We start from the raw sequence: 23192 nt of genomic DNA, 5'->3' as shown, positions 1-23192 counted from the left end.
ATAATTCAAAAGCATCAATTCTTCGGCGATCAGCCTTCTTTATGGTCCAGCTCTCACTTCCATACATCACTACTGGGAAAACCATCGCTTTAACTATACGGACCTTTGTTGGCAAGGTGATGTCTCTGCTTTTTAAGATGCTGTCTAGGTTTGCCATCGCCTTTCTCCCAAGGAGCAGGCGTCTTTTAATTTCGTGACTGCTGTCACCATCTGCAGTGATCATAGAGCCCAAGAAAGTAAAATCTCTCACTGCCTCCATTTCTTCCCCTTTTATTTGCATTTAATTATGGCTGGGAAGAAAAAAGGCCTGCAGGTATTTCAAATTCAGGTTCTCTCTGTGTGTACATGTGGCTTGTTTCCATTTTTAAGTTGGATGCCATTCTATGGTTATTGGCAGCTCAACAGTTTGTTTTGCTCTCTCGTTCAATTCTACCAGAGAATATAGCTCAGCATGCTGGGGGAACTGAACCTGGGCTAAAGTTGATACCTTTGGTTTGGGCAAAATTGAGACATATCAGGGGGGTGAGGATTGAGTGGCGCCCACCAAATCCTCCTGCCCCCTTTGTGGAGGGAGGGTTCCCCACATTTGGCCTCCTGCCTCCCTCACCACCCCAGCCCTGTTCTTTCCCTCAACTCATGTAGACAGGATAATTAAACAGAGAGCAAAACATGGTTTTGTTTTTATTTACCAAAGGAGAATTCTTAGAAGATACAGTGAACAAAAACAGGATTATGTACAGTTACAGGTTTCTTTCCTTTAAAAACAACAACATTGCAGCTTGTATTTTTGCCTCTTACGCAGGTAGCAAAAGCTCATCCACAGGATCAGTCCATTTGGAGACGTTATACGGATGTCAGTGTTACATTAAATTGGTTGTGCTTGAAAGCAGGTTTATAAAGCGGGTGGACGTTCCACATTAAGTCAATACTGGAAGAGTGAACATACTCAATTATGTATTGCATACACTTTTATTTTCATATTGGTATCCCAATATACTTAAAGTTTGGCCCCTTTGCAAAAAAAAAAAAAAAAAAAAGCACCCATGAGAGATTGTGTATTCAAGTTTCCGCAGGAAAAAAACATCTTGTCATTTTCTGGATAACAAATGTGAACTATTTATCTAAATTGCAGGCATTTCCCAGAAACATCATCTTTGATTAAAACACCGTCAAACACTGATTACCTTAGGTCCCCAGATGCTGCTGGACTACAACTCCCATCATTCCTGGCCAACTGTGGCAGCAGTCAGGGACAGTGGGAGTTGCAGTCCACCATCAACTAGGAACTTAGTGGAAAAGCACTGTTCCACACCACAGACGTAAATTGGTTTGATGTCCATGAGGGGCTTAACTGTCACTGTTTCCCTGGCAGACTTGGAAATTGTAGCTTGACAAGAGGGCCGAGAATTATGTCGATTCTCTTAGTAATTTGTTTCTTGGAACTACCTTTCCCATGATTGCTAGAGGAGGAATCTGTGGCTAAACCAGTTTTGTGTGTAGCTAGGCTATGCCTCTTTCTGGGCAGCCCAGAGGCTGAGGCAGGGCTCGTGGGATGAGGTATCTTATAGATTAGTACAACCATCCTGAACCTGACCATTTGAGGCCATTCTTATTGCAAAGCCCATGCAATGCTGAAACACAGACATGCTGTTTATAAGGATACGTGCTGGAATGCTTAGTGATTAAACCACCAGTTGCCAACATGACACCCGCAGGCATCATAGGGCTCTTGAGGTCTTCTGGCGCCCAAAAAGCCTCTGAGCCCCTTGCCCTATCCACTCACTGTCTCCTCTGTCACAAGCTGGTGAGGGTGGTGACCTTCCCTCCCTACCCCCACTTTGAAAGATACATAGAGCTGAAGGAGGATGCTGATAGAGAGGCGCTCTTTCCCACTTCCTCTTTCAACTCTTTTCAAGGCTCTACTACCGGATCTGACTTTTACACAGAGCCCTCGGTAAAAAAACAAAGTATGCAAATACACACGTTCTCTATTTCTGGCCCTTGAGGGCCGGGATGAACTGGGGAAAAGGTGACTGGAGGCAGTGGAGCAGACAGGCCTGAAAAAGTTGGCAACTCCTCAGCCAAACATTCAGTTGTTAAATGTTTAGTATCAGTTAACTGATTTGCTTACCCAGCAAAAAGCTTTCTACTAAGTTTTTTAAAAAAAGTTTCCCCGTTCATCGCGTGGCTAATTAAAAACACATACAACTACAGCATGAAATACTGATAACACACAAAAATATGTCAGCTTGAAAGAGGTACTCCTATTTCTCTTACACATGGGAGTGAACACCCCCTAAAGTGGCACCTACTGTGATACGCAGGTCTAACATCTGTAATGGACAAAATGCTTATCTTCACGGCTATGGTTGTGTTTCACTTTGGCAGCAATCCTATATACACATACCTGGGAGTAAGCCCTGAATAACTCAGCGAGGCTTATTTCTTAGGCGTGCATAGGATGGCGATGTTAAACTAGCTGGTGATTGGCAGACTTGGGTAAAATTTTACCAGTAGTGTCTGGTAGGGCAGAAAGCAGGGAGGCCAACAGTAGGTGGCGCCAGAGCCAATGGCAGCCAGAGCCAGCCAATTCTAATTTTGTCTCCAGAGGAAACACTGAGAATGACAACCAATGCCACCTCCTGGTCTTGCTGCAAGTAAGAACGCAGGCAGGTGGGGGCCGGCTGAGGTTGGTGGGGCAACACGCCCAGATGGACCAGCCTCTGTTGAGCTGTAGTAACGTGGCTGGTGTTCTTGTGGCTCATGACACACAGCTTTCTTTTTTCTTTTTTGCTTTTTTTGCAAAAGGGCAGGTGTCCCTGCTGAAATGTAGCACAATACTAAACAGTATTGAACAGTGCAACCCTAAAGTTAAGCCTGTTTACTCTGCCATTTGCAACCACATCTCTGTGGGCCAGGGAGGTCCTAGCTTATGGGCTCTCTCGCTCTTTCCCATTCTACCCAGCACAAAACATGGACCGCAAAGACCTGTTTTAATTCATTCTACAGGCTGCAATCCTATACCGTGCCTACCTGGGAAGAAGCGCCACTGAATTAAGGAAGGCTTACTTCTGAGTAGACATCATTAGGACGGCACCGTATATAACTTATAAAATGCCTTTTAGGGTGCAATTGTCCTTGCAAGGCAGTGTACAAAATTTCATGCAAACCTACTCAAAATGATGCCAAGTCTTAGACCACTGGTCTATGCTGGCTTGCTGCTGTCTACTTGTGAGTTCGCAGGCAGAGAGTTTGTCCTGTCACCTTCTACCTGGAAGGATGCAGCTCAGGTGTTACAGCATCTGCTTTGCATGCCTAAGGTTCAACCCCTGGAATCTCCAAGTAAGGCTGGGAACAGTCCTGTCTGAAACACTGGAGTTGCTGCCGGCCAGTGCAGACAACACTGAGCCGACACAGTATGAATCAGCTTCCTTTGCTCCTATGGGCTGCATCCAACTTTAGCTCTACTCAGAGAAGACCCAGTGAAATAAGCGAGTCCTGCTTATTAACTTCGGTGGGTCTCCTCTAAGTAGGGCAAGCAGGGACTACAACCCACCACCCTCTGCTTCCTTCTCAATGCAAACTTTTGGCCGTGTTAGTTGCTGACTACAGCCATTGACCCAGAACAGAACTGGAAAACCCCAGTGTCCCAACCCCCCACCCCGCTGTTACAACCTTGTGAACTAACCTGAAACCTCATGAGAAGGTAGGAACACCTCTGCCATTTCCCCCTTATTTTTCTTTCTTCCGTTTAAAACAAAAGGGACCCTGCTTCTTCCTCCTTTGGTTCCCAATTCATAATTCTCAGAAGCAAGCTTTGCTATGTGTATCAAGCTGGTACCCCCACATTTCCCAAGAGTCCGTTATTTATTGCCTACCTACACAGTCCCAAAACTGAAGGTGGGGTGAGATAAGACATTCAAAGCTGCCCACCTACCTGACCTCTAGTGCAAAATATTTCCCAGCCATGCTTTTAATAACGTTCATTTCACTTCGGAAAGCACCTAGAAATTAAACTTGGGGTGTGTGTGTGTGTGTATGTGTAAAAGAAGATGGCTACCAAAATTGTGTGTGTGTGTGTGTGTGTGTGTGTGTGTGGAGGATTGCTATCAGAACTGATGATATAATCTCTTTGATGGCTGAAAGGTCTCTGGAGGGTTTTGCCAATAAGAGAAAGTGAGAGACAGTGGTATCCCCCCTTTTCAGTCCATTGTGTGTTTGGGGCTCGGGGATGATGGGGTGCACATCTGTCACACAACATGCTAGTGGTTAAGAATCCCCACAGCCCCAAACCGTTCCACCTTTTGCTGGTTTTGAATCTCCAGAAAACAATGCTCTTAACCGTCTTGGGCTTTTGGGCTGAAGTGGTGGCTGACCTTCCCCTATCCCAACTGACCGTTGCTTCGTAGTCTTTTCAAAACGCAGACGTTTCAGCTCAAGTCCCTGCAACGGATGAGATGGGTCGGCAGTGCTGTGCCGACGATGGGGAAACTTGCTGTATTTCACATTGCTTTGGTGGAGGCTGGGCCCCAAGCAACCGCCTGACATTTTGCAAGCTCTTTAGACAGAGTCAAAAGTCCATACGTTTCCATTCTATACATCCGCTTCTCAAAGAGCTCTCTCTCTCTCTCTCTGTATGTTGACGTGCAACTCATTTTTCTCAACCGCAGAAAAAAGGCCTTGCCCCCAGCAAGTGCCCACAGCCCCGTTATTCGCTGGGATTGTATACTTGACACCCCACCCCCAATAAAAACACCCCATGCTTCTCTGCAACAAAGTTGTGGCAGAGGGACAGAGGGTGGCCTCATTCATAGGGTTTCAAGTCCTTGGGAATCAGTGGTTTGGTGTCTTCGTTCAAGCTCTGGGACGCTTGGGGAGGAGAGGCTGCTGCCAGGCTCTGAATGGTCTCTTGCTGGTGCTGCTTGGCCTTGTTATAGAGCAGAACCCCAATTGTCACCAGGACAGTCCCGATGGCCGAGAGGCTGGTGATCTTGTTGCCAAACACGATGATGCTTAGCCAGATGGACAGGGCGTGCTTCACCGTGCTGGCAACGCTGGAAACGGAGAGGAAGATGGAGTGAGAAACAAGGTCAGAAAAACAGAGCTGGGCTCCCAGAGCACGTCAACAGACTGGGTGAGACAGAGAACTGTAGGGCTGCATCCATCACATTGCTTTCAACAGTCAGGCCTTTCCCCACCAAATAATCCCGGGAGCTGTAAGTGCCGAGAGCTGTTAATAGACCCCCTTCCCCTTGAGGGGGGACCCCAGGGGCCCCCAAAATTGATAGCCTATCGCTTGAAGAAAATGATGGTGTAATGGGAAATGTTTCTATGCATATGATTGGTAGAAATTGGAATCCTTTGTGTAAAAATCTTATAAATGGCCCCCCAGCATGGTGTTCAGATTTCTGTGGATTACCTGCTGAACCTATTGCTTGTAAAGTAATAAATCACGGGACTCTTATCTCCTCCTGGCTCCTGAGTTTTATCGGCCAGACCCAGCAGTTTACAGCCGTTTATGGCTTTCTTTGCCCTCACAAAGGTGCACGACCCAAAGTGGTTTATCAATCAACCCTCCTTCCCAGGATACTCTGTGAAGTGTAGCTCTCCTAACAACTTGCAGCACCCTTTGCAAACTACAGCTACCAGGATCCTTTGGGGGAAGCCATGACCATTTAAAGGTGTATAGTGGTGCTTGAAACATATGGGGCCTACATTATGCTCCGGGGAGACTCATGGGGTTGTATGCAATGCTAGACCTACCTAAAGATGTGATGGGGAATTGAACAGGAGACTTTCTGCTTCCAAAGCAGATGCTCTACCACTGAGCTATGCCTCCCCCCTGTCCCCCACAAGGGCCAAATTAAATGTTTGCATTCAGGAGTTTTAGCTCTGGCTCTTCTGCTCCATGACCATTGTTAAGCTTCAGCTTCCAATATAGGGAAGGGCTAATCAGCTTGATTGTGCCCACGGGCACCACGTTGGCAGATCTTGCACCCCACTATGCTGTCTTTCGTGCTCGTTAAAACAGCAGATAAATAAGGAAACCTTTGCCCATGTACTGCACATTATCCAGCAACCTATTATTATTCGCTGTGGATATTAACAACATTCATCAGTCTCTTTATGCTGAAGACAAAATGCCAGAGCAACTTGATGAGATAAACTACAACAAAATTAAAGCAAATTAGAACTAGAAAACTTTTAAAACTTTCAAAACTTTCAAAACCCATAAAACTCTCATCCAGTTGCAAAGTCCTACCCACTCTATGAAAATACGAGCTCCACCATGGGAGACTGTGTTAATTAACCAAAGGCCTTAGTATGGCATCTGCAGATGGACGAGGATGGCTCCAGGCGGGTCTCCCTGGGGCAAGCATTCCACAGATGGGGAGCCACCACTGAAAAGGCCACCCTCTGCACCCTTAGGGCTGACCTACCAGGCAGTAGATCTCAACCTACTGCCAGTGGTCACCTGGTGTAAGTCGCCATAAGAGACCAATCTCTGGTCAAAAAGGCAAGGAAATCCATTGTTTAAATATATGCACACAAATCTTTTTCTTTTTTTTTTTCAAAAAAACCAAGACAAAATGCAAGGGGGATTCTTAACCTGAAAGTCACAGGGGAAATCTTTCCCATCAAGGCATAGGCTGTAACGCTTTGGAGATGAAACAGCACTCCGTCTATCAGAAGCAGCACGACGACATCCTGGTTGTACTGGAAGCTCTTCCCGCTTCTCCCAATTACTGGCACGTCCTAAGAAGAAAGGAAAGGAAAAGAAAGAAGAAGATGGATGAGAGGCAGTGAAGGCTTCATTAAAACACACAGAAAGGGATCGCTGAAAAGTAAGGAAACACAGGAAGCTGCCTTGTACTGAGTAAGACCATTGATCACCTAAGCTCAGTATTATTGACTCTGGTTGGCAGCAACTCTCCAGGTTTTCAGATTCTGGACACTCATGTGTGTTTTTCTTACATTATTCAGATTTAGATGGTTTCCATTATGTGAAATTGCTTCCTGTATAATTCTCCTAGGGACAGATTTCTCAAAGGGATGTTTCAAGGACAGTTTCCTTTTTGAACGGCAGGGAGAAAAATTGTGGCCTGCTGATGGATGCAGACAAAATACAGCGCCTGTAAGGTTTCATATGAACACACAAAGCTGCCTTGTACGGAGTCAGACCATTAATCCATCTAGCTCAGTGCTGTCTACACTGACTGGCAGCAGCTCTCCAGGATTTCAGACATGGATCTCACCCAGCCCTACCTGGAGAGGCCAGGGATTGAACCTGGCACCTTCTGCATGCCAAGCCGGTGCTCTGTCATTAAGCTCTGGCCCTTCATTGCTAGAAGTCCACAGGTTCCCTCCCCATCCTTGCTTTATGGCGATAAAGCTTTATGCTTTATGGCAAGCCCTTCACGTACAGCATGTTAGTATAATCCCCACAACAGCCTACAGTGGTACCTCAGGTTAAGTACTTAATTAGTTCCGGAGGTCCGTACTTAACCTGAAACTGTCCTTAACCTGAAGCACCACTTTAGCTAACAGGGCCTCCTGCTGCTGCCACACACTGGAGCACGATTTCTGTTCTCATCCTGAAGCAAAGTTCTTAACCTGAAGCACTATTTCTGGTTAGCAGAGTCTGTAACCTGAAGCGTATGTAACCTGAGGTACCACTGTAATACAAGCTGGCATTCTTCTTCCCATACTGCTGATCTGGAGGAGGCAAGTAGAGGCCGGGGGACCCTAGGTTGTTTACGGCTGCTTAGTAACAGAGGCAAGATTTGAATTTGGGTGCTTTGAAAATGGAGCAGGACTCTTCGTTTATAGCGGGGTTGGAGGGGGAAGAATGCACAAAAAATCTCACCATGAAAAAGATCCAAGCTGGAATCAGCATGATCACTGCAGCTGCACTGGTGTAGAACTGAAGCTCAGGAGCGCTATGGAAGTGGTGTTGGTTGGGGAGAATTAATCAAGTGAAATTAGCATTTTGCATGGGCTGCAAGGGAAATAACAGTCAGAAGGACGAAACGGGAGACACCCAAACTCAATACGCTGCTGAAACTGGAGGTGATCTTTAAAAGCACAACAAAACCAGCTGTGACAGAGCGATGAAGGGTTACCCACAGCAGTGGTCCATACGTACGGTTCCTTACCCATCATACTTTTAAAGCGTGAAGTGTGGTTAGTTAAAGGTGCTGGGAATTGTAGTTCCGTATGAATAAACTACAGTTCCCAGGATACTTTTTGAGGGGGTGGGGAATGTGCTTTAAATGCATGGAAGGTGCATGGCTTATGCTGGGCATCAACACAGACAAAACGCTCCAGCTGCACTATATATTTACAGTAGCATCATGCCAATTTAACAGTCATTGCTTTCCCCAAAGAATCCAGGGAGCTGTAATTTTTTATGGGAGCAGAGAGTTGTTAGGAGACTCCTATCCCCCCCCCCCCATTTCCAGAGTGGCACTACCCAGGGAATTCTGGGAACTGTAGCTCTGGGAGGGGAACAGGGTCCTCCTAACAACTTTCAGCACCCCTTAACAAACCACAGTTCCCAGGATTCTTCAGGGAAAGCCATCACTGTTAAAAGTGGTACAGTTCCCAGAGTTCCCTGGAGACACTCTGGGAATTTCAGCTCTATGAGAGGAAATAGATTGTTGATCACTCTGAAAACGGGATGCCTTTGGAGCCTGCTTTCAGAGGGGATTGAATGAGTGACCAAGCTTCCCACATGGAAAGCAGTTGTGCAGCCAATCCAGATTTATCTCTTCCTGCCCCATATATGACACGCTTAGAGGAAATAGCCTTGGGTGCCAAACTGCGACCCTTACTAGGCCCTGTTTAGGTCATGGGCTGGAAATTCCACACCCCAGGCTTAGAGACCTGCTTAATTCTTTTAGATACAAATCCTGCTAAATGAAACAAAATTCAACACAGGAACAAGCAAGCTTCTTTCGGAGGACAGCTAAAGCCTGCTTTGCATGTTTATCTGATCCCGTCCAGTAAATCAGAGGTCAGGGGAAGCTTGAATGGCCCTGGGCGGAGAACCAAAAGGCCCTTTGTCCTGTAACAGGCAGCTCAGTCCAGAGAAAACACAGATGTTGGTCAAAAGCATGAGAGATAAAGAGGGGGGAAGAAGCTGCTGGGTCAGGCCAAGTGGCCCATCTAGTCCAGCATTCTGTTCTCACAGTGGCCAACCAGATGCCTCTGAGGAAACCCAACGGCAGGAACTGAGCACAAGAGCAACTCTCGCCACTAGTGATTCCCAGCCGATTCAGAGGCATTCGAAAGTGAAAGCAGAACAGAGTCATTGCTGATCTGGTGGAACAAGAGACTAGGCCCTGCGGGACTTGACACCTTTCCACAGGGCCTGTAAGACAGAGCTGTTCCACCAGGCCTTTGGCGAAGGCACAGTCTGACCCCCTCCTTTGGCAATCCTGACAGAACTCTAGCCCAATGGTTGCCATTAATTTGATTTGAATTGATTTTAGAATGAATTGATTTTAGAATGCTGTGTTACTTTTATTGTTGTTAGCAGCTCTGAGCCCGGCTTCGGCTGGGGAGGGCGGGATATAAATAAAATTTTTTTTTTATTATTATTATTAGCAGCCACGGATAGCCTTCTCCTCCCTGATTTTGTCTAATCCTCAATAATCCGTGCTGTCTTGGGCTGATGCGAGTTGGAGTCCAACGACACCTGAAGGGCATCACATGGAAAACCCTTGCAGTAACCCAAACGATGAGAAGAGTCCTAGCCCTCTCACATGCTAGGAGCCAAGGAACTCGCTAAGACCTCTGTGAAGAAAGAGATGGATTTAGGACGGTTCTGAGAGCCCTCCTAAACTGGCTGCTGTCCTCTGAGGGAGCTGGCAAAACAAGAAGGACTCACCAATGGTTCATCAACGTGGAGGGGCTTTTGGTTTCTGAAATACGACAGGTACTTACGAGAAGCGATACTTGTCTCCGCTGAGCAGTTTTTTGGAGAAAACATTCTGCAAGCTGCAAGGGGGGAGGAAACCACATGTTTGTTTATGAGAAGGAACACGGTTTGTGTGTGCGTGCAGGCGTATATGTGTGTGTGCGTGGAATGATTATTATCATTTATTAGACTTGCTGCTACACAAAGGTCTCCGACCAAGTTGCACAATTCAGGGTGGCCTGAGGCCTGCCGCTAATTCTCAGCCTAACCTACCTCACAGGGCTGTTGCAAGGGAAACTATGTAAGCCACATTGAGCCCCTTTGTGGAAAGGCAGGGATATAAATGCAGTAAGCAGATAAATTAAATTAGGAACAGAAACAGAAAATACATTACAGGTGCACCCCCCTCCACTTATGCACTCACGCATGACTATTTTACATGCCGTGAAATAAATAACTACAGTGGTGCCTCGCAAGACGAAATTAATTCGTTCCGCGAGTTTTTTTGTCTAGTGAATTTTTCGTCTTGCGAAGCACGGTTTCCCATAGGAATGCATTGAAAATCAATTAATGTGTTCCTATGGTCAAAAAAAGTCCAAACAAAGCCAAATTTGGTACAACAAGAGTTTATTAAGTGCTCTTTAAAGTCACACATACTGTAAAGAGTATTTCAAAATTCAAACCCAGAATTTTTTTTAAAAAACAGCAGAGTGGCCCAATGCTCACAGAAAATCATAAAAATGCAGAAAAAAACCACACAAGCTTCCAGATTCTTGCAAACTCCTCCCCAACTGTTCCCCCAGCCACCCACCACACAGAAATTCAAACCCAGAATTTTTTTCATCTTGCGAAGCAAGCCCATAGGGAAATTCGTCTTGCAAAGCAGCTCGAAAAACAGAAAACCCTTTTGTCTAGCGAGTTTTTCGTCTTGCGAGGCATTTGTCCTGCGGGGCACCACTGTAAATGAATAAATGGGCCTTCCTTCACTCAGGGCTGCTGCCTGGAAGTCACTCGGAGCTGCTGCTGGAGTGAGGGAGGGCAGACTTTGATCAACCAGCGGCACGGGGTGGAGGGCACCTTTTCTCTGCCTCTGCCATGCAGGTGCATCCCGGCACCAGTTTCGCTGGGCACCTTTCCTGGCCCTCCCCCTTCGTGGCCAGCCACAGCCGCTGTGTGCGCTGGCTGCCTTCAGGGAGGCAGGCAGGTTCGGTACAGGCCAGGCAGCGGCCGCAAGCAATTTCCAGGGTGGGTCTCTCTCTCTCCTCCCCATGTGCCCTCCCTATTCAAGTGGGGTGCTCCCCACTTTACACGATTCCACTTTCTAGACCCGTCGTGTAAATGTGGGGGATACACGCATACAATGAACAGAATTAATGGAATTATAGAACTGTTAGGAGTTGAAAGGGACCTAAAAGGTCCTCCGGCCCGGCCCCTATAACTCATATAAAACACCTGTGATTCATATCTATATCTACTACACGCACACGGACATACGCACATTAACAGAGGAAACACTGTCTCTCTCTCGGTCTGTCTGTCTGTCTGTCTTTCTTGTATACACAACACACTCATCCCACACACTTCTGTCTGCAGTCTCCAATATACCGTATTTTCCCATGTATAAGACTCTCTTTTTTCCTTAGAAATAACAGGCCAAAATTGCGGGTCATCTTATACACGGATAGCAGAGAGGGGACGGGCGATTGGTGGCAGCAGCCAGTAGGAGATTGGCAGCGGCGATTTGGGCAATCCCCCGCCCCAATTTATTTATTTTTTGCAGTCCTAAAAAATAAGGGTTGTCTTATACATGGGAGCGTGTTATATGCGGAAAAATACAGTACTTACCAGTCCATGATGTTTGTAGACAAAGCTGCCGAGAAGCCTAGGACGTTGAAGCTCAGCTCTGTCGCAGTGCACAAAGCGAGCCCTCCCATGACGGGGAGAAGAGACAGGTTTACGAGCAATCCTTTGTAGGGGGAAGGGGTTGATCGGAGAGGGAGGGGGAAGGAGGCAAAGAGAGGAAAAACAGATCCAAACAAAAACAGGTTAAAAAAAATACACACTGCATTTTTAAAGGCAATAAATCAGGAAACGGCCATATTTCCAAAGCTGCTTAGCATTTGGTTATGTAAGCTCAGGGACCAGAGACTGGGCTGACCTGTTGAGATTTAGGATGGACAGATCAGGACAAACAGGAGGGAGCCCTTCTTCACATGTAGGATTTGCTGCCCCAATGGCCTGGCTTGCAAGTGAATTTGGCTGGTGGCCTGGAGCCTTATCTCCCCTTATCCCCTTCTGGTTCCACCTGGGCAAAGTTTGACAGGTGGGCACATCCCAAAGACAGCAGGTGAGCCTTTCTCGCCTAGCACCATGCAAGGGGCTTCACAAGAGCTACCATTTCCAGAGTGGTGTAACAGACAATTCCCTGCTCCCAGGGAACTCTGGGAGTTGTAGCTGTATGAGGGGAATGGGGGCTCTTAACACATAGCTGTCAACTTTCCCCTTTTCTTGCGAGGAATCCTATTTGGAATAAGGGAATTTTCCTTTAAAAAGGGGAAACGTTGACAGCTATGTCTTAACACCTCTCAGCACCCTTAACAGTGTTCCCAGGATGCTTTGGAGGAAGCCATTACTGTTTATAGTGACGTGATACAGCTTTAAATGGATAGTGTAGATGTGGCCTAAGTTTCAGCAAGACTTACCTGTGTACTCTCCTAAAATCATGCGGGACATGATGACGGTAAAAATGGGGGCGGAGCTTTTCACTGTCTCAGCAAACGAGACAGCTACGTTCTTCAGACTGACTAGGCCCAAGACCACAGTTGCAAACCTGAAAAGAGAAGAAGGGTAACTAAGTTTTAAATAACACAGTTTTATTTTGTTTTTGTGTGTGTGTTTATAAAAGCAAAACACCCATTCTCAGCTGCTTACAACATGTTTAGATATGCACACTTTCAGGGGGAAATGTATCTTTAGAAAGACATATTTTTGAGAAAATATATTCAGAATGACATATTTAAATAGGGATTGAAGTATGGATTCTCATGCAATTTTAAAAAGAAATTCACAGACTGACAAATGAACACATGCAAAAGTGAAGCAGACTCGAATCTGTTCATTCCAATGTGAGATATAAATAGCCACATTATTTCTCATATATATATGTATATGTATATGTATATATACATGAACAAATAAATAAATGACAAGCACCCCTCTCCTTAGGGGTCAGCAACCTCAGTCTTGCAGGCCAAATGTGGCCCTCCAGTCCTCTCTATCTGGCCTTCAGAACTCTCTTCAAGCATTTTTGCCTGGCCAGATTATGTCTTTTAACTCTCTTAATTCATAATGCCTTTTTTGTTGCCTGGGTGGAGGATTGGGGGGGGGGGGAGCTAGCTTAGCGGGGAAAGGTAAAAATTTACATGTGTTGCCCTGGCCACTTTTAAAAAAAAAAAAAAAACTTCTGGCCCCATCCACCCCTAGCATGGGGCCCTCAGAATGTTGCCCATAAGTGAATATGGCCTTTAGGATTTAAAACAACAACAACAAAATCCCCATTCTTGCTGCTCAGGTGGACATTCTCCTTTGCGTTGAAACAGAGGTCCAGATACAAGATCTGAGGTGAAAGAGTGTGTGTGACCTTTAGATTACTTTATTGCATTTTTTTTTATTACTGATGAAAGATACCACCTCCTTTTTAGACACTGGGAAAAGGAACGGTGGTTTCCCCATCCCTGCGTTAGAAAAATTTCTAGCCGCTTCTTACCTCATCAGCCCGACAAACAACATGATCATGAGGAAGTTGGGAGGGTATGAGACGCGGGTCTTGTGTTGGTAGAGGCAGCAAGGGACGAACATTTTGACACAGCCGATGAAAGTGGTAGACAGCATCTGAACAGCGCCTAGGAGGATCAGAGCCAGAGTGAGACAGATCCTTACCTCCCCCCGTTGCTCTCCCTCCCATTCAAAAAACCTGCATGTAAGGCTTGGTTATGCTCTATGATAAATATGGGGCTTGAACATTCAAACACCCCATAGACCCTTACTGTCATATTACTGTTTTGGTGGGGAGGGCTCAGTGGCACAGCATCTAATTCTCATGCAAAAGGCCCCACATTGAATCCCAGGCATCTCCATGCAGGGCTGGGGGAGACTCACAGAGCTTCAGTTCCTAGAGCGGTTTAATCATCAAGGCTTCTTTCCAGGGAATTCTGGGAATTGTAGCCCTGTGAGGGGAATTGGGGCCTCTTCAACGTCTCTCAGCACCCTTAACGAACTACAGCTCCCAGGATTCTCTGTTTTGTTTTTGTTTTTAATTTTTAATAATAATAATTTATTTATTTATACCCCACCCATCTGGCTGGGCTTCCCCAGCCACTCTGGGTGGCCTCCACCAAAATATTAAAATACCATGATACATCAAACATTAAAAGCTTATTCTGTACAGCTCCCAGGATTCTCTGGGGGAGGCCATGAATGTTTAAATGCTGCTTTAAATATATAGTGCAGATGGGCTGTTGTCTGGATACAACTCAAGATATATATCCCACTGTTACTCAAACACACACAAATAAACCATGTATACTGGTTGCAACCGTCAGCTTGCCACTTAAAAGAACAACAACACACACAAACACATGCATAAAGGTTTGCTCCAAACTATGTTAAGTCAGGCTGCAGTAGTACCATGGGCATCAAGTGAGCAGGCCTGCTTTAACTCCAGTCCTGTTGGTTTCAAAGGGAGTAAAAAGTTACTAACTTTGTCTAGATCCAACCCACTTTGTACACCAGGGATGGGGAACTGGTGTCCCCATAGATGCTGAAGGAGTCCCTCAGCCCCAGTCTGCACGGCCAACAGTCAGGGATGATGGGAGTTGTAGTGTGGCAAGATCTGGAGCTTCCCCACCCTGACCAAAACTTTGTATACAAGGTGTGGGGAACCTTTTGCCTTCCAGATGTTGCTGAACTGCAACCCTCAGGATGATGGGAGCTGTAGCTTGGCAACATCTGGAAGGCAAAAGGTTCCCCAGACCATTTTCACAGAGCCATAGGATCGTGGAACAGGTAGCTCACAACTTACGTGCATTTAACTTGGGTGCATTCAGCTGGACAAATATTAAAATTAAAAAGGGGGGGAGACGGGGTGGGTGTCTGAGAAAAAAGAGTTTAGCAATCCCACCTGCCATGGGACCTAAAGTGTTTTGACTATATGTGGTTGTGGCTTTGTGCCCTATTCCTGGAATGTAACCCCTGAGTAAGTTGAGAGACGCCTGCATTGTAGAGCAGGAAGGAACCCAAAAGGTCATCTGGTTTGACCCCCTGAAAGAAGAAGTAGTTACCCAGCATGCTCGGCTCCCCTTCCAGCAGCGAAAGGATGTACTTGTTAAGAAAAAGTGTGCAAAAGCTGAAGAAAAACCACAAGGTGAGGTAGATGAGTGCATGGGAGTTCCAGATGCCCAGGTCCGACTCAATGACAGTGGTTTCAGTGATGGTGATCTTCAAAACGTTCTCCTCCGGGACACTTTCGCTCCTGGCGATGACGTACTTCTCGTTCCGGGAATGGAAGAAGGAGCCGAGCTGGAAAAACCCTTTGCTTTTGGGCTTCTCCTCCAGAAGAGAAGAAGCGGCGGCGACACTGTCAGCATTCTCCAAATTCTGGACGCTTGCGAGGGAGGCCATCTTGAGGCCCCAAAACAACAGCTGGTTGTTTGGGCCCAGAGAACATCGGCCAAATGTGAAGCTCTGCTTAAGTGGGGAGAAAGGTTCAGTGCCTCCAGCAGTCCACACAGGCTATCCTCCAAAGTTGTTCTTGCTCACAGGGAACTTCAAGTGCTCTTTCCAGAGTACACTTCCATTCCCTACATTAAACAAATAAATATATATTTTAAAAAATCAATCAAAAAAAATTTTTTTTAAAGAAACACCCCTCCTAAAATGTGTTCTTATAGTTGTACACCGGCCTGGAATCTTTTCATAAAGGACGGTCTATAAAACTGAATAAATAAATAAGAAATAATAGTCCACAGTCAGTGTTGTACACTGGTTAGAGTGTCACGCTAGGACCTGGGAGACCAGGGTTCAAATCCCCCACTAAGCCATGAAGCTCACTGGCAGTGTTAGATACTGGGATAGAAAAGCTAGGAGCCAAATGGCTTCTGGGACCTGGGTTGTGGGCGCCAAAACAGAATGTCTAGTCACCACTGGGGGGGGGGGGTCAGCAACACTTTTTATTTACTATTTTCATAAGCATGAATTAATACGCAATTCACATAAGTGACACATTGTTAATATCACATTTTTAGCAGAAACCGTTAATACATGTTTCTTTTGGTGTTTACGATAAAAATATTGGTACCATAGTTCAGTTTTCAAAACACTCTACTCCTTATTGTTAAACTCCATTAAAATTTTCGAGATTCAGGTAGGTAGCCGTGGTGGTCTGACGCAGCTGAAATAAAATTTTTTAAAAAATAATAAATTGTCTAATAGCATCTTATAGACCAATGAAGTTTGTTCTGGTATAAGCTTTTGTGTGCATGCACACTTCTTCAGATACAAACTTAGTTGGTCTATAAGGTGCTACTAGATATCTTTTTATTTTTATTCCTTAACATATTGTCTATCTTTAACATATACTTCGAGGCTTCAAAGCACATCTGTTTCAGTAATCCTTGAGTGTCAGCCGGGTGCAAAAAAATGCCACCCAGACTTTTTGAGGAGAATCTTTAGGTGCAAAATGTGCCTGGCACCCTGCTATTTTCGAACACTGCTCACTGGGTGCCCTTGGGCCAGCCAGGGCCTTTTGGCCTAACCTACCTCAAAAGTTTGTTGTGAGGATTAAACACAGAGGAAAGAGAACCATGTATGCCACCATGTAAGGTGAGATATAAATGCATTAAATAATATGGATTCTCTTAAAATTCTCTGCTAAATCTGTGTTGATTTTCAGTTCCTCCCCCTAAAAAACACACACATTAAAATGCACACAATGGAAGTATTTGCCGTTGAGTTGTCATTCTTAGAAACGTTTACAAAAATTCCAAGTAACGCTTCACAGCTGTTTGAACAGACTGGGCTATAACGCTATAAGTTTTACTCAAGAGTAGACCCACTGAAATTAATGGTCCTAAGGTGATCATACGCAAATTGGGCAGTGTGTTTAAATCACAGTATCAGCATGACACTGTGCAAATATACTTAAAAAGTACAATGGGGCTTCATGCCAGTTGAACATGTATAGAATTACAGCCTAAGATTTATTTCTTCAGCTGCTTACACACCCCCAAATCAAATATTTCGGTTCAAATCCTGAAGGTAGTTGGCAGGGGAGCGTATTTTGGGGATGCAGGGCCTCTTGGGGATTTGAAGCCTCTTGGAGAAACCCACAACAACATTTTAAAGCCGTTGCACAGATCTCGTTCCAAGCGCCAGCTCAACAAAACCACAGCGGGTTGACTAAAACTGGCTTCTAGACAAATAAATCAAGAGGTAATGAAATATTTACCCTCTAACCTCCTCAGCAATTTTGCAAGAAGCTGGAAAATGGAACAGGGAAGACGGCTGCCATAAGAACTTTAACCAGTTGGCTGAGCTATTAAGTTGGCATCGAGACATATGCGGGGGAAGGAAAGAACACAGAACAAGCCAGTGATTATATGCCACGTATTTTGGAAATTCTTTCTCAGCCCCCAGTCTCACTCTCTGCCAGAATGTATGTCTGCATTTTCAAAAACAACAAGGTCAAAACAATACTTTGTGGTCACTACAGCGGCAAAAAGACACTCATAACATTTCCCACTATTTACCGTATTTTTCGCCCTATAAGACACACTTTTTCCCCTCCAAAAATGAAGGGGAAATGTGTGTGCGTCCTATGGGGCGAATGCAGGCTTTCGCTGAAGCCTGGAGAGCGAGGGGGGTCGGTGCGCACTGACCCCTCTCGCTCTCCAGGCTTCAGGAAGCTATCCGCTAGCCGTGGGAGACCCAGCTCTCCCAGGGCTAGCGGAGAGCATGCCTGCACCCAGAAGCTGAGCTCCGCACGCCCCAAGCTTCGGGATTAGCACAGTGCTTCGCTAGCCCTGGGAGAGCCGCGAGGCTCTCCCACGGCTAGCGGAGACCTTGCTGGCACCCAGAAGCTTGGGGCGTGCTGAGCTCTGCACACCCCAAGCTTCGGGATTAGCGCAGCGCTCCGCTAGCCCTGGGAGGGCCACGCGAAGTCGTGCGGCTCTCCCACGGCTAGTGGAGACCTTGCCGGCACCCAGAAGCTTGGGGCGCGCTGAACTCCGCACGCCCCAAGCTTCGGGATTAGCGCAGCGGTCCGCTAGCCGTGGGAGAGCAGCGCAAAGTCGCACGGCTCTCCCACGGCTAGCGGAGACCTTACTGGCACCCAGAAGCTTGGGGCGCGCTGAGCTCCGCACGCCCCAAGCTTCGGGCTTAGCACAGCGCACCTGGGGGGGAAATAAAAAAAAATTCCCTTTATTTCCCCCCAAAATAACTAGGTGCGTCCTATGGGCCGGTGCGTCCTATGGGGCGAAAAATACGGTAGGTACCTTGGAATAGAAATGGAGGAGGGTCAGAGAGAACCACACACAGAGAAAAATATTTGAAAGCTCTGTTAAAGGGCTCTCCACCCCATAAAGTGAGTGTGATGCGATCCTGCTGTGCGGTGGGCAGTGTGGCACAGTGGTTAGGGTGGTGGACTGGGGAGACCTGAGTTCAAATCCACCCCACCCCTGCTGGGCTGTGAAGTTAACGGTGTGACCTCAGGCAACAAGCCGCCAACTCTGAGCCAAACCTACCTCACAAGATTGTTGTGAGTATAAAAGGGGGGGGGGGAGGACCATGCATGCCTCTTTGAGCTCCTTGAAGAAAAGGTGTGGTATAAAATGTAATAAAGTAGTAAGAAATAAATGAAATGTGGGGGATAGCAATTGATTAAATTGTAAATTGCTTCAGGGTGTGCCATGGGAATCAATTCATAAATTAAATGCACAATAGCTTATATTTTTGAAAGCTTATATTGTTGGAAGCAGTGTTTAAGGGGGCTTGACCCTAAAAAGGAACCAAGTAATAGTAGACTGGCCATATCTGTACAGTGGTACCTCGGGTTAAGTACTTAATTTGTTCCGGAGGTCCGTTCTTAACCTGAAACTGTTCTTAACCTGAAGCACCACTTTAGCTAATGGGGCCTCCTCCTGCCGCCGCGCTGCCGGAGCCCAATTTCTGTTCTCATCCTGAAGCAAAGTTCTTAACCTGAGGTAATATTTCTGGGTTAGCAGAGTCTGTAACCTGAAGCGTATGTAACCCGAGGTTCACTGTATATACTTTCCATACACCCACCTGCATTAGTTATTTAAAACAGTACAATATTACTTTAACAGTCATGGCTTCCCCCTGGGAACTGTAGTTCATAAAGGGTGCAGAGAGTTGTTAGGAGACCCCCGTTCCCTCACAGAGCTACGATTCTCAGAGTTGTTCTGGGAAGAGGGATTAACCCACTTCTGGTGAGCCTAGTACAGTGGGACCTCCGGTTACAAACTTAATCGTTCTGGAGGTCCATTTGTAACCCCAAACTGCTCATAACATGAGGCGCGCTTTCGCCGCCGGCACATGACTTCGACTCGCATCCCCGGGCAAAGTTTGCAACAAGGGGCATCTACTTCCGGGTTAGCAGAGCTTGTAACCCGCAGCGTTCACAAGGAGGACGGTACGTAACACAAGATTCCACTGTGGGAAATAGATGTCCTGCCAACCTAGCAGTTCGAAAGCACGTAAAAGTGCAAGTAGATAAATAGGTACCGCACGGCGTTTCCGTGTGAAGCTGTACGCCGGCTCCCTCGGCCAATAAAGCGAGATGAGCGCCGCAACCCCAGAGTCAGTCACGACTAGACCTAATGGTCAGGGGTCCCTTTACCTTTTTAACAACTCTCAGAACCAGAAAAGATACAAAGTATGTTTGCCAAGAAGCAGCATAGCTGTTCAGAATAGGTGCATTTGCTATGTAATTGCAAGGCTTTCCTGTTTCGGGTGCAACAGAATCCAGCTTATTATATGGCTCAGGTGAATGGAAAAGGGCCGGCTGGTGGCAAGGTCCTTCAGAGGGCATTCTATCCCAAACCATCACTCAGACCACCCTATCCCAAACCATCGTTTCAGATCAATGAGGACTCAGAATTCTAGTTATAGGCCTGTGAGGGTTCAGAATTCCAGGGAGAAACTTGTGATTGGTCAGAGGGTTCTGGCTGGAGTATACTGTATATACTGGAGTCAGTCATTTGCCAGGGGGCGAAGAGCATGCAAAACCTAGGGGGAAGCCAAGGGAATCTCCAGGGGGACTACTCCAAGATAGCTGCTATTGGTCTAGCCAGAAGCTGACTATTAGCCTCAGGAAGCTGGAAGACTTCAGGTGAAGCAACCATGACATCTTTGATTGTGGCCAAGTTTAACCAGACGGAAGACTTCACCAAAAAGCTGAAGCAAATCTATGTGTAGTAGGCAGGGCAGCTGAAAAGACTCTGCTTTACTACTACTACTACTACTACTAATAATAATAATAATAATAATTTATTATTTATACTCCCGCCCATCTGGCTGGGTTTCCCCAGCCACTCTGGGCGGCTCCCAACCAAATATTAAAAACACAATACAGCATTAAATGTTAAAGACTTCCCTAAACAGGGCCTTCAGACGTCTTTTATCCTTTCTGTAGTCCCCTGACCTGAGGTAACTAGGGCAGGAGACCAGCAAAACTGGCTAGTAGCTTTGCTTGGCCTGCAAAGAATGAGGGCAACTCTATAGCCACCTCTTTTGAAGCAGCAATGATAAAATTTAAAGTATCAGTGTTCAAGCAACTGTATACTTTGAGCGACAGTGACCTATTTAAGGAAGAATCAAAGCCAAGAGAGGTTTACTTTGCAAGTAAATCTTACATTTAATTTTTTTTAAAGTATTTGGTACAATTCTGTGGGTCTGTTCATCTCCTCTATCCCACTACTATATGTAGTAGAAGGTTAAAGGAACAAGCTGCGACGGTATCCACAGTAAAGCAAAAAGTTAGGCAAAGCAGGTATATTTTCTTTAAACTGTATGAGGCAGGGAGCCTACGGGAGTTCATAAGAAATTGGTAGGATAGTAAACAGTGGCTAGGTCCAGCAGGTAAGATCCTGCACAAGCTCCTATTGCTGTTGTTTTCCCTTTTTCTTTTATAACTTACCTCAATGCTTTCCAGATTTATATTTAACTATCAGCTATTCCGAGAGCTATATGAAAAGTGTTCTTAAGAAAATAAAAAGTCTTTCTTTTGGTGCTCTGCTCTTAACTTTTTGTTTTGCTGGTTTGCGTGATTTCTCGGGGGGTGGGGTGCTTTCTACTTCACCTAATTTTGCGGGATGTTTTATCATCTACCATTTCATTGTGCAAGGAGCCTCCACAAGTTTAACAAAGAATAGGGTTGGGTCCAGAGTGACTAAAGTAGTTGAACTTAGTATTTAGTGAAATCAGTTGAAGGTAAGTCATGAATCATTTGTCCCACTGATTTCGATGGTGCCCCTAGTTCAAATAACTTAGAAGATTTGACAAATATGCAGAGGCTAGGTCTATCCTAGTTCTGAATGAAGAACTGTGAGGCAGGTGCTGGGATTTTGTGGATGAGGTGGCAAGAGAAAGAAGAGTGCTTCAGAGAAGAGTTTTCTTTTTATCAAGAACAAGACGTCCAGAACTGCCACTGATATCAATGCTAAGATCTGTAACTTTTAAGATGTTCCATTTCCCACTCCCTCCCACTCATTTCCCCCTCATGCTTCAAATCTCTTTATATTGTAACCTGGGGGCAGAGACAGTCATTTTTGAAAGCCACTTTGAGAGACCCTTTGGATACAGGATGCTATAAATACACATTGGATACACATGCTATAAATCAATAAATAGCATTTAGCAACAGTTAGCTAAGTAGAACCTCCATGTACATGCATAGAACCACAAGGGAGCTACATAGCTCTCATGCCCTGTTACAACAGGCCTCTGGCCACCCTCTGTTGGAAACAGGACACTTGGCTAGATGGGACTTTAACCTAATCCAACAGGGTGCTTATTAAGTAATGAGGAAGATTAGATAAAGTCATGATGGTAAAGGCAAGTCTATCAGCATTCAGTTAGTCACGATTTCTAAACAGACCTTCCATATGCAAAGGCCATTTTGCCTTTTTTTTCTTTCCTAATGGGACAGTTTCAACTTACACAATTCTCAGAGTCAGGGCATAGCCCCAGGCACACAATTTTTGAGGGGGCGTGAACCAGGCACCCCCATGCAGGTGACCCCAGCACAGCCCAGCATGCTGCTCCTTTCTACCCGCCAAGGGCCACATTGGCCAGCCGGGCTCCCCCCCACCCCCATGTAGGCAGGCAGGAGGCACAGAGTGGCCCTGCTTTGCTCTGTCCAATCCTCACCGTGGCGTGGCTGGCGAGGACTGGGCCAGTTCCCTCCCCCCCCCCCGCCCCTGCACACACACGTGGCCCGGACACTGCCAACCAAGATCCCATCCATGCTGTCTCCCCAAAATTTTACATATCACTTGGGAAGACAGGCGAATTAATACCAGTGCACTGGAAGAAGCAAAGATAACCAGTGTCAAAGCAAGGATTCTTCAATATCAACTTTGTTGGATTGGTCATGTTGTTCAGATGCCTGATTATCGTCTTCCAAAGCAACTACTCTATTCCCAACTTAAGAATGGAAAGTGTAATGCTGGTGGTCAACAAAATAGGTTCAAGGACTCTCTCAAGGCAAATCTAAAAAAATGTATTATAAACACTGACAACTGGGAAACACTGGCCTGCAAGTGCTCCAATTGGAGAACAGCCTTTACCAAAGGTGCCATGGGCTTTGAAGATGCTCAAACTCAGGATGAAAGGGGAAAATGTGCTAAGAGGAAGGCACGTTTGGCAAAGCCTCACCAGGATTAACTCCCGCCCAGAAACCTATGTACCCACTGTGGAAGGATGTGTGGATCCAGAATTGGCCTCCACAGTCACTTACAGACTCACTGTTAAGACCGTGTTCATGGAAGACAGTCTTACGTAGCTACAAGTGATCGCCAAAGAAGAAGAAGAGGAACATGTAAAATGCAGAAAGTGTCAGATTTAAACTTGAAAGATCAGGGTTCACACTCCGTGACAAAGCTCTCTGATGATCTTCGACTATACACCCTATCATGGCCTACCTGACAGTAATAAATATTATTCTGTACCTAATCACACAGAGGCAATACTGATC

At 45.9% G+C, this 23192-nt stretch overlaps 2 protein-coding genes across 7 annotated transcripts in view; both read right to left on the bottom strand.

Annotated features, from left to right (window-relative positions):
* LOC114602539 (cyclin-dependent kinase 11B) overlaps positions 1-23192 on the bottom strand; it is a 143125-nt gene that overhangs the window by 33191 nt on the left and 86742 nt on the right. The window lies entirely within an intron of this gene.
* The window catches only part of SLC35E2B (solute carrier family 35 member E2B), a 26875-nt gene continuing 4351 nt past the window's right edge, over positions 669-23192 (bottom strand). For 3 of the 6 annotated variants that reach the window (XM_028740900.2, XM_028740899.2, XM_077931343.1), the window contains exons 2-9: positions 15262-15780; positions 13689-13824; positions 12625-12752; positions 11768-11888; positions 9949-10002; positions 7868-7940; positions 6611-6756; positions 669-5054 (exon numbers count right to left, since the gene is read on the bottom strand). In XM_028740900.2, coding sequence (XP_028596733.2) covers positions 4805-5054; positions 6611-6756; positions 7868-7940; positions 9949-10002; positions 11768-11888; positions 12625-12752; positions 13689-13824; positions 15262-15601 — 1248 coding nt within the window. In that variant the 5' untranslated portion in view covers positions 15602-15780 and the 3' untranslated portion in view covers positions 669-4804. Of the gene's footprint in view, positions 5055-6610; positions 6757-7867; positions 7941-9948; positions 10003-11767; positions 11889-12624; positions 12753-13688; positions 13825-15261; positions 15781-16277; positions 16371-17426; positions 17514-23192 lie in introns of those variants that run through there. The other 3 variants (XM_028740901.2, XM_028740902.2, XM_028740903.2) reach the window with 3 other exon arrangements.

The sequence above is a fragment of the Podarcis muralis genome, chromosome 7 (genome assembly GCF_964188315.1).
Source record: "Podarcis muralis chromosome 7, rPodMur119.hap1.1, whole genome shotgun sequence".
NCBI classification, from domain to species: domain Eukaryota; kingdom Metazoa; phylum Chordata; class Lepidosauria; order Squamata; family Lacertidae; genus Podarcis; species Podarcis muralis.
The sequence above is the reverse complement of the archived record's forward strand: the minus strand, read 5'-3'. Positions and strand labels throughout refer to the sequence as shown.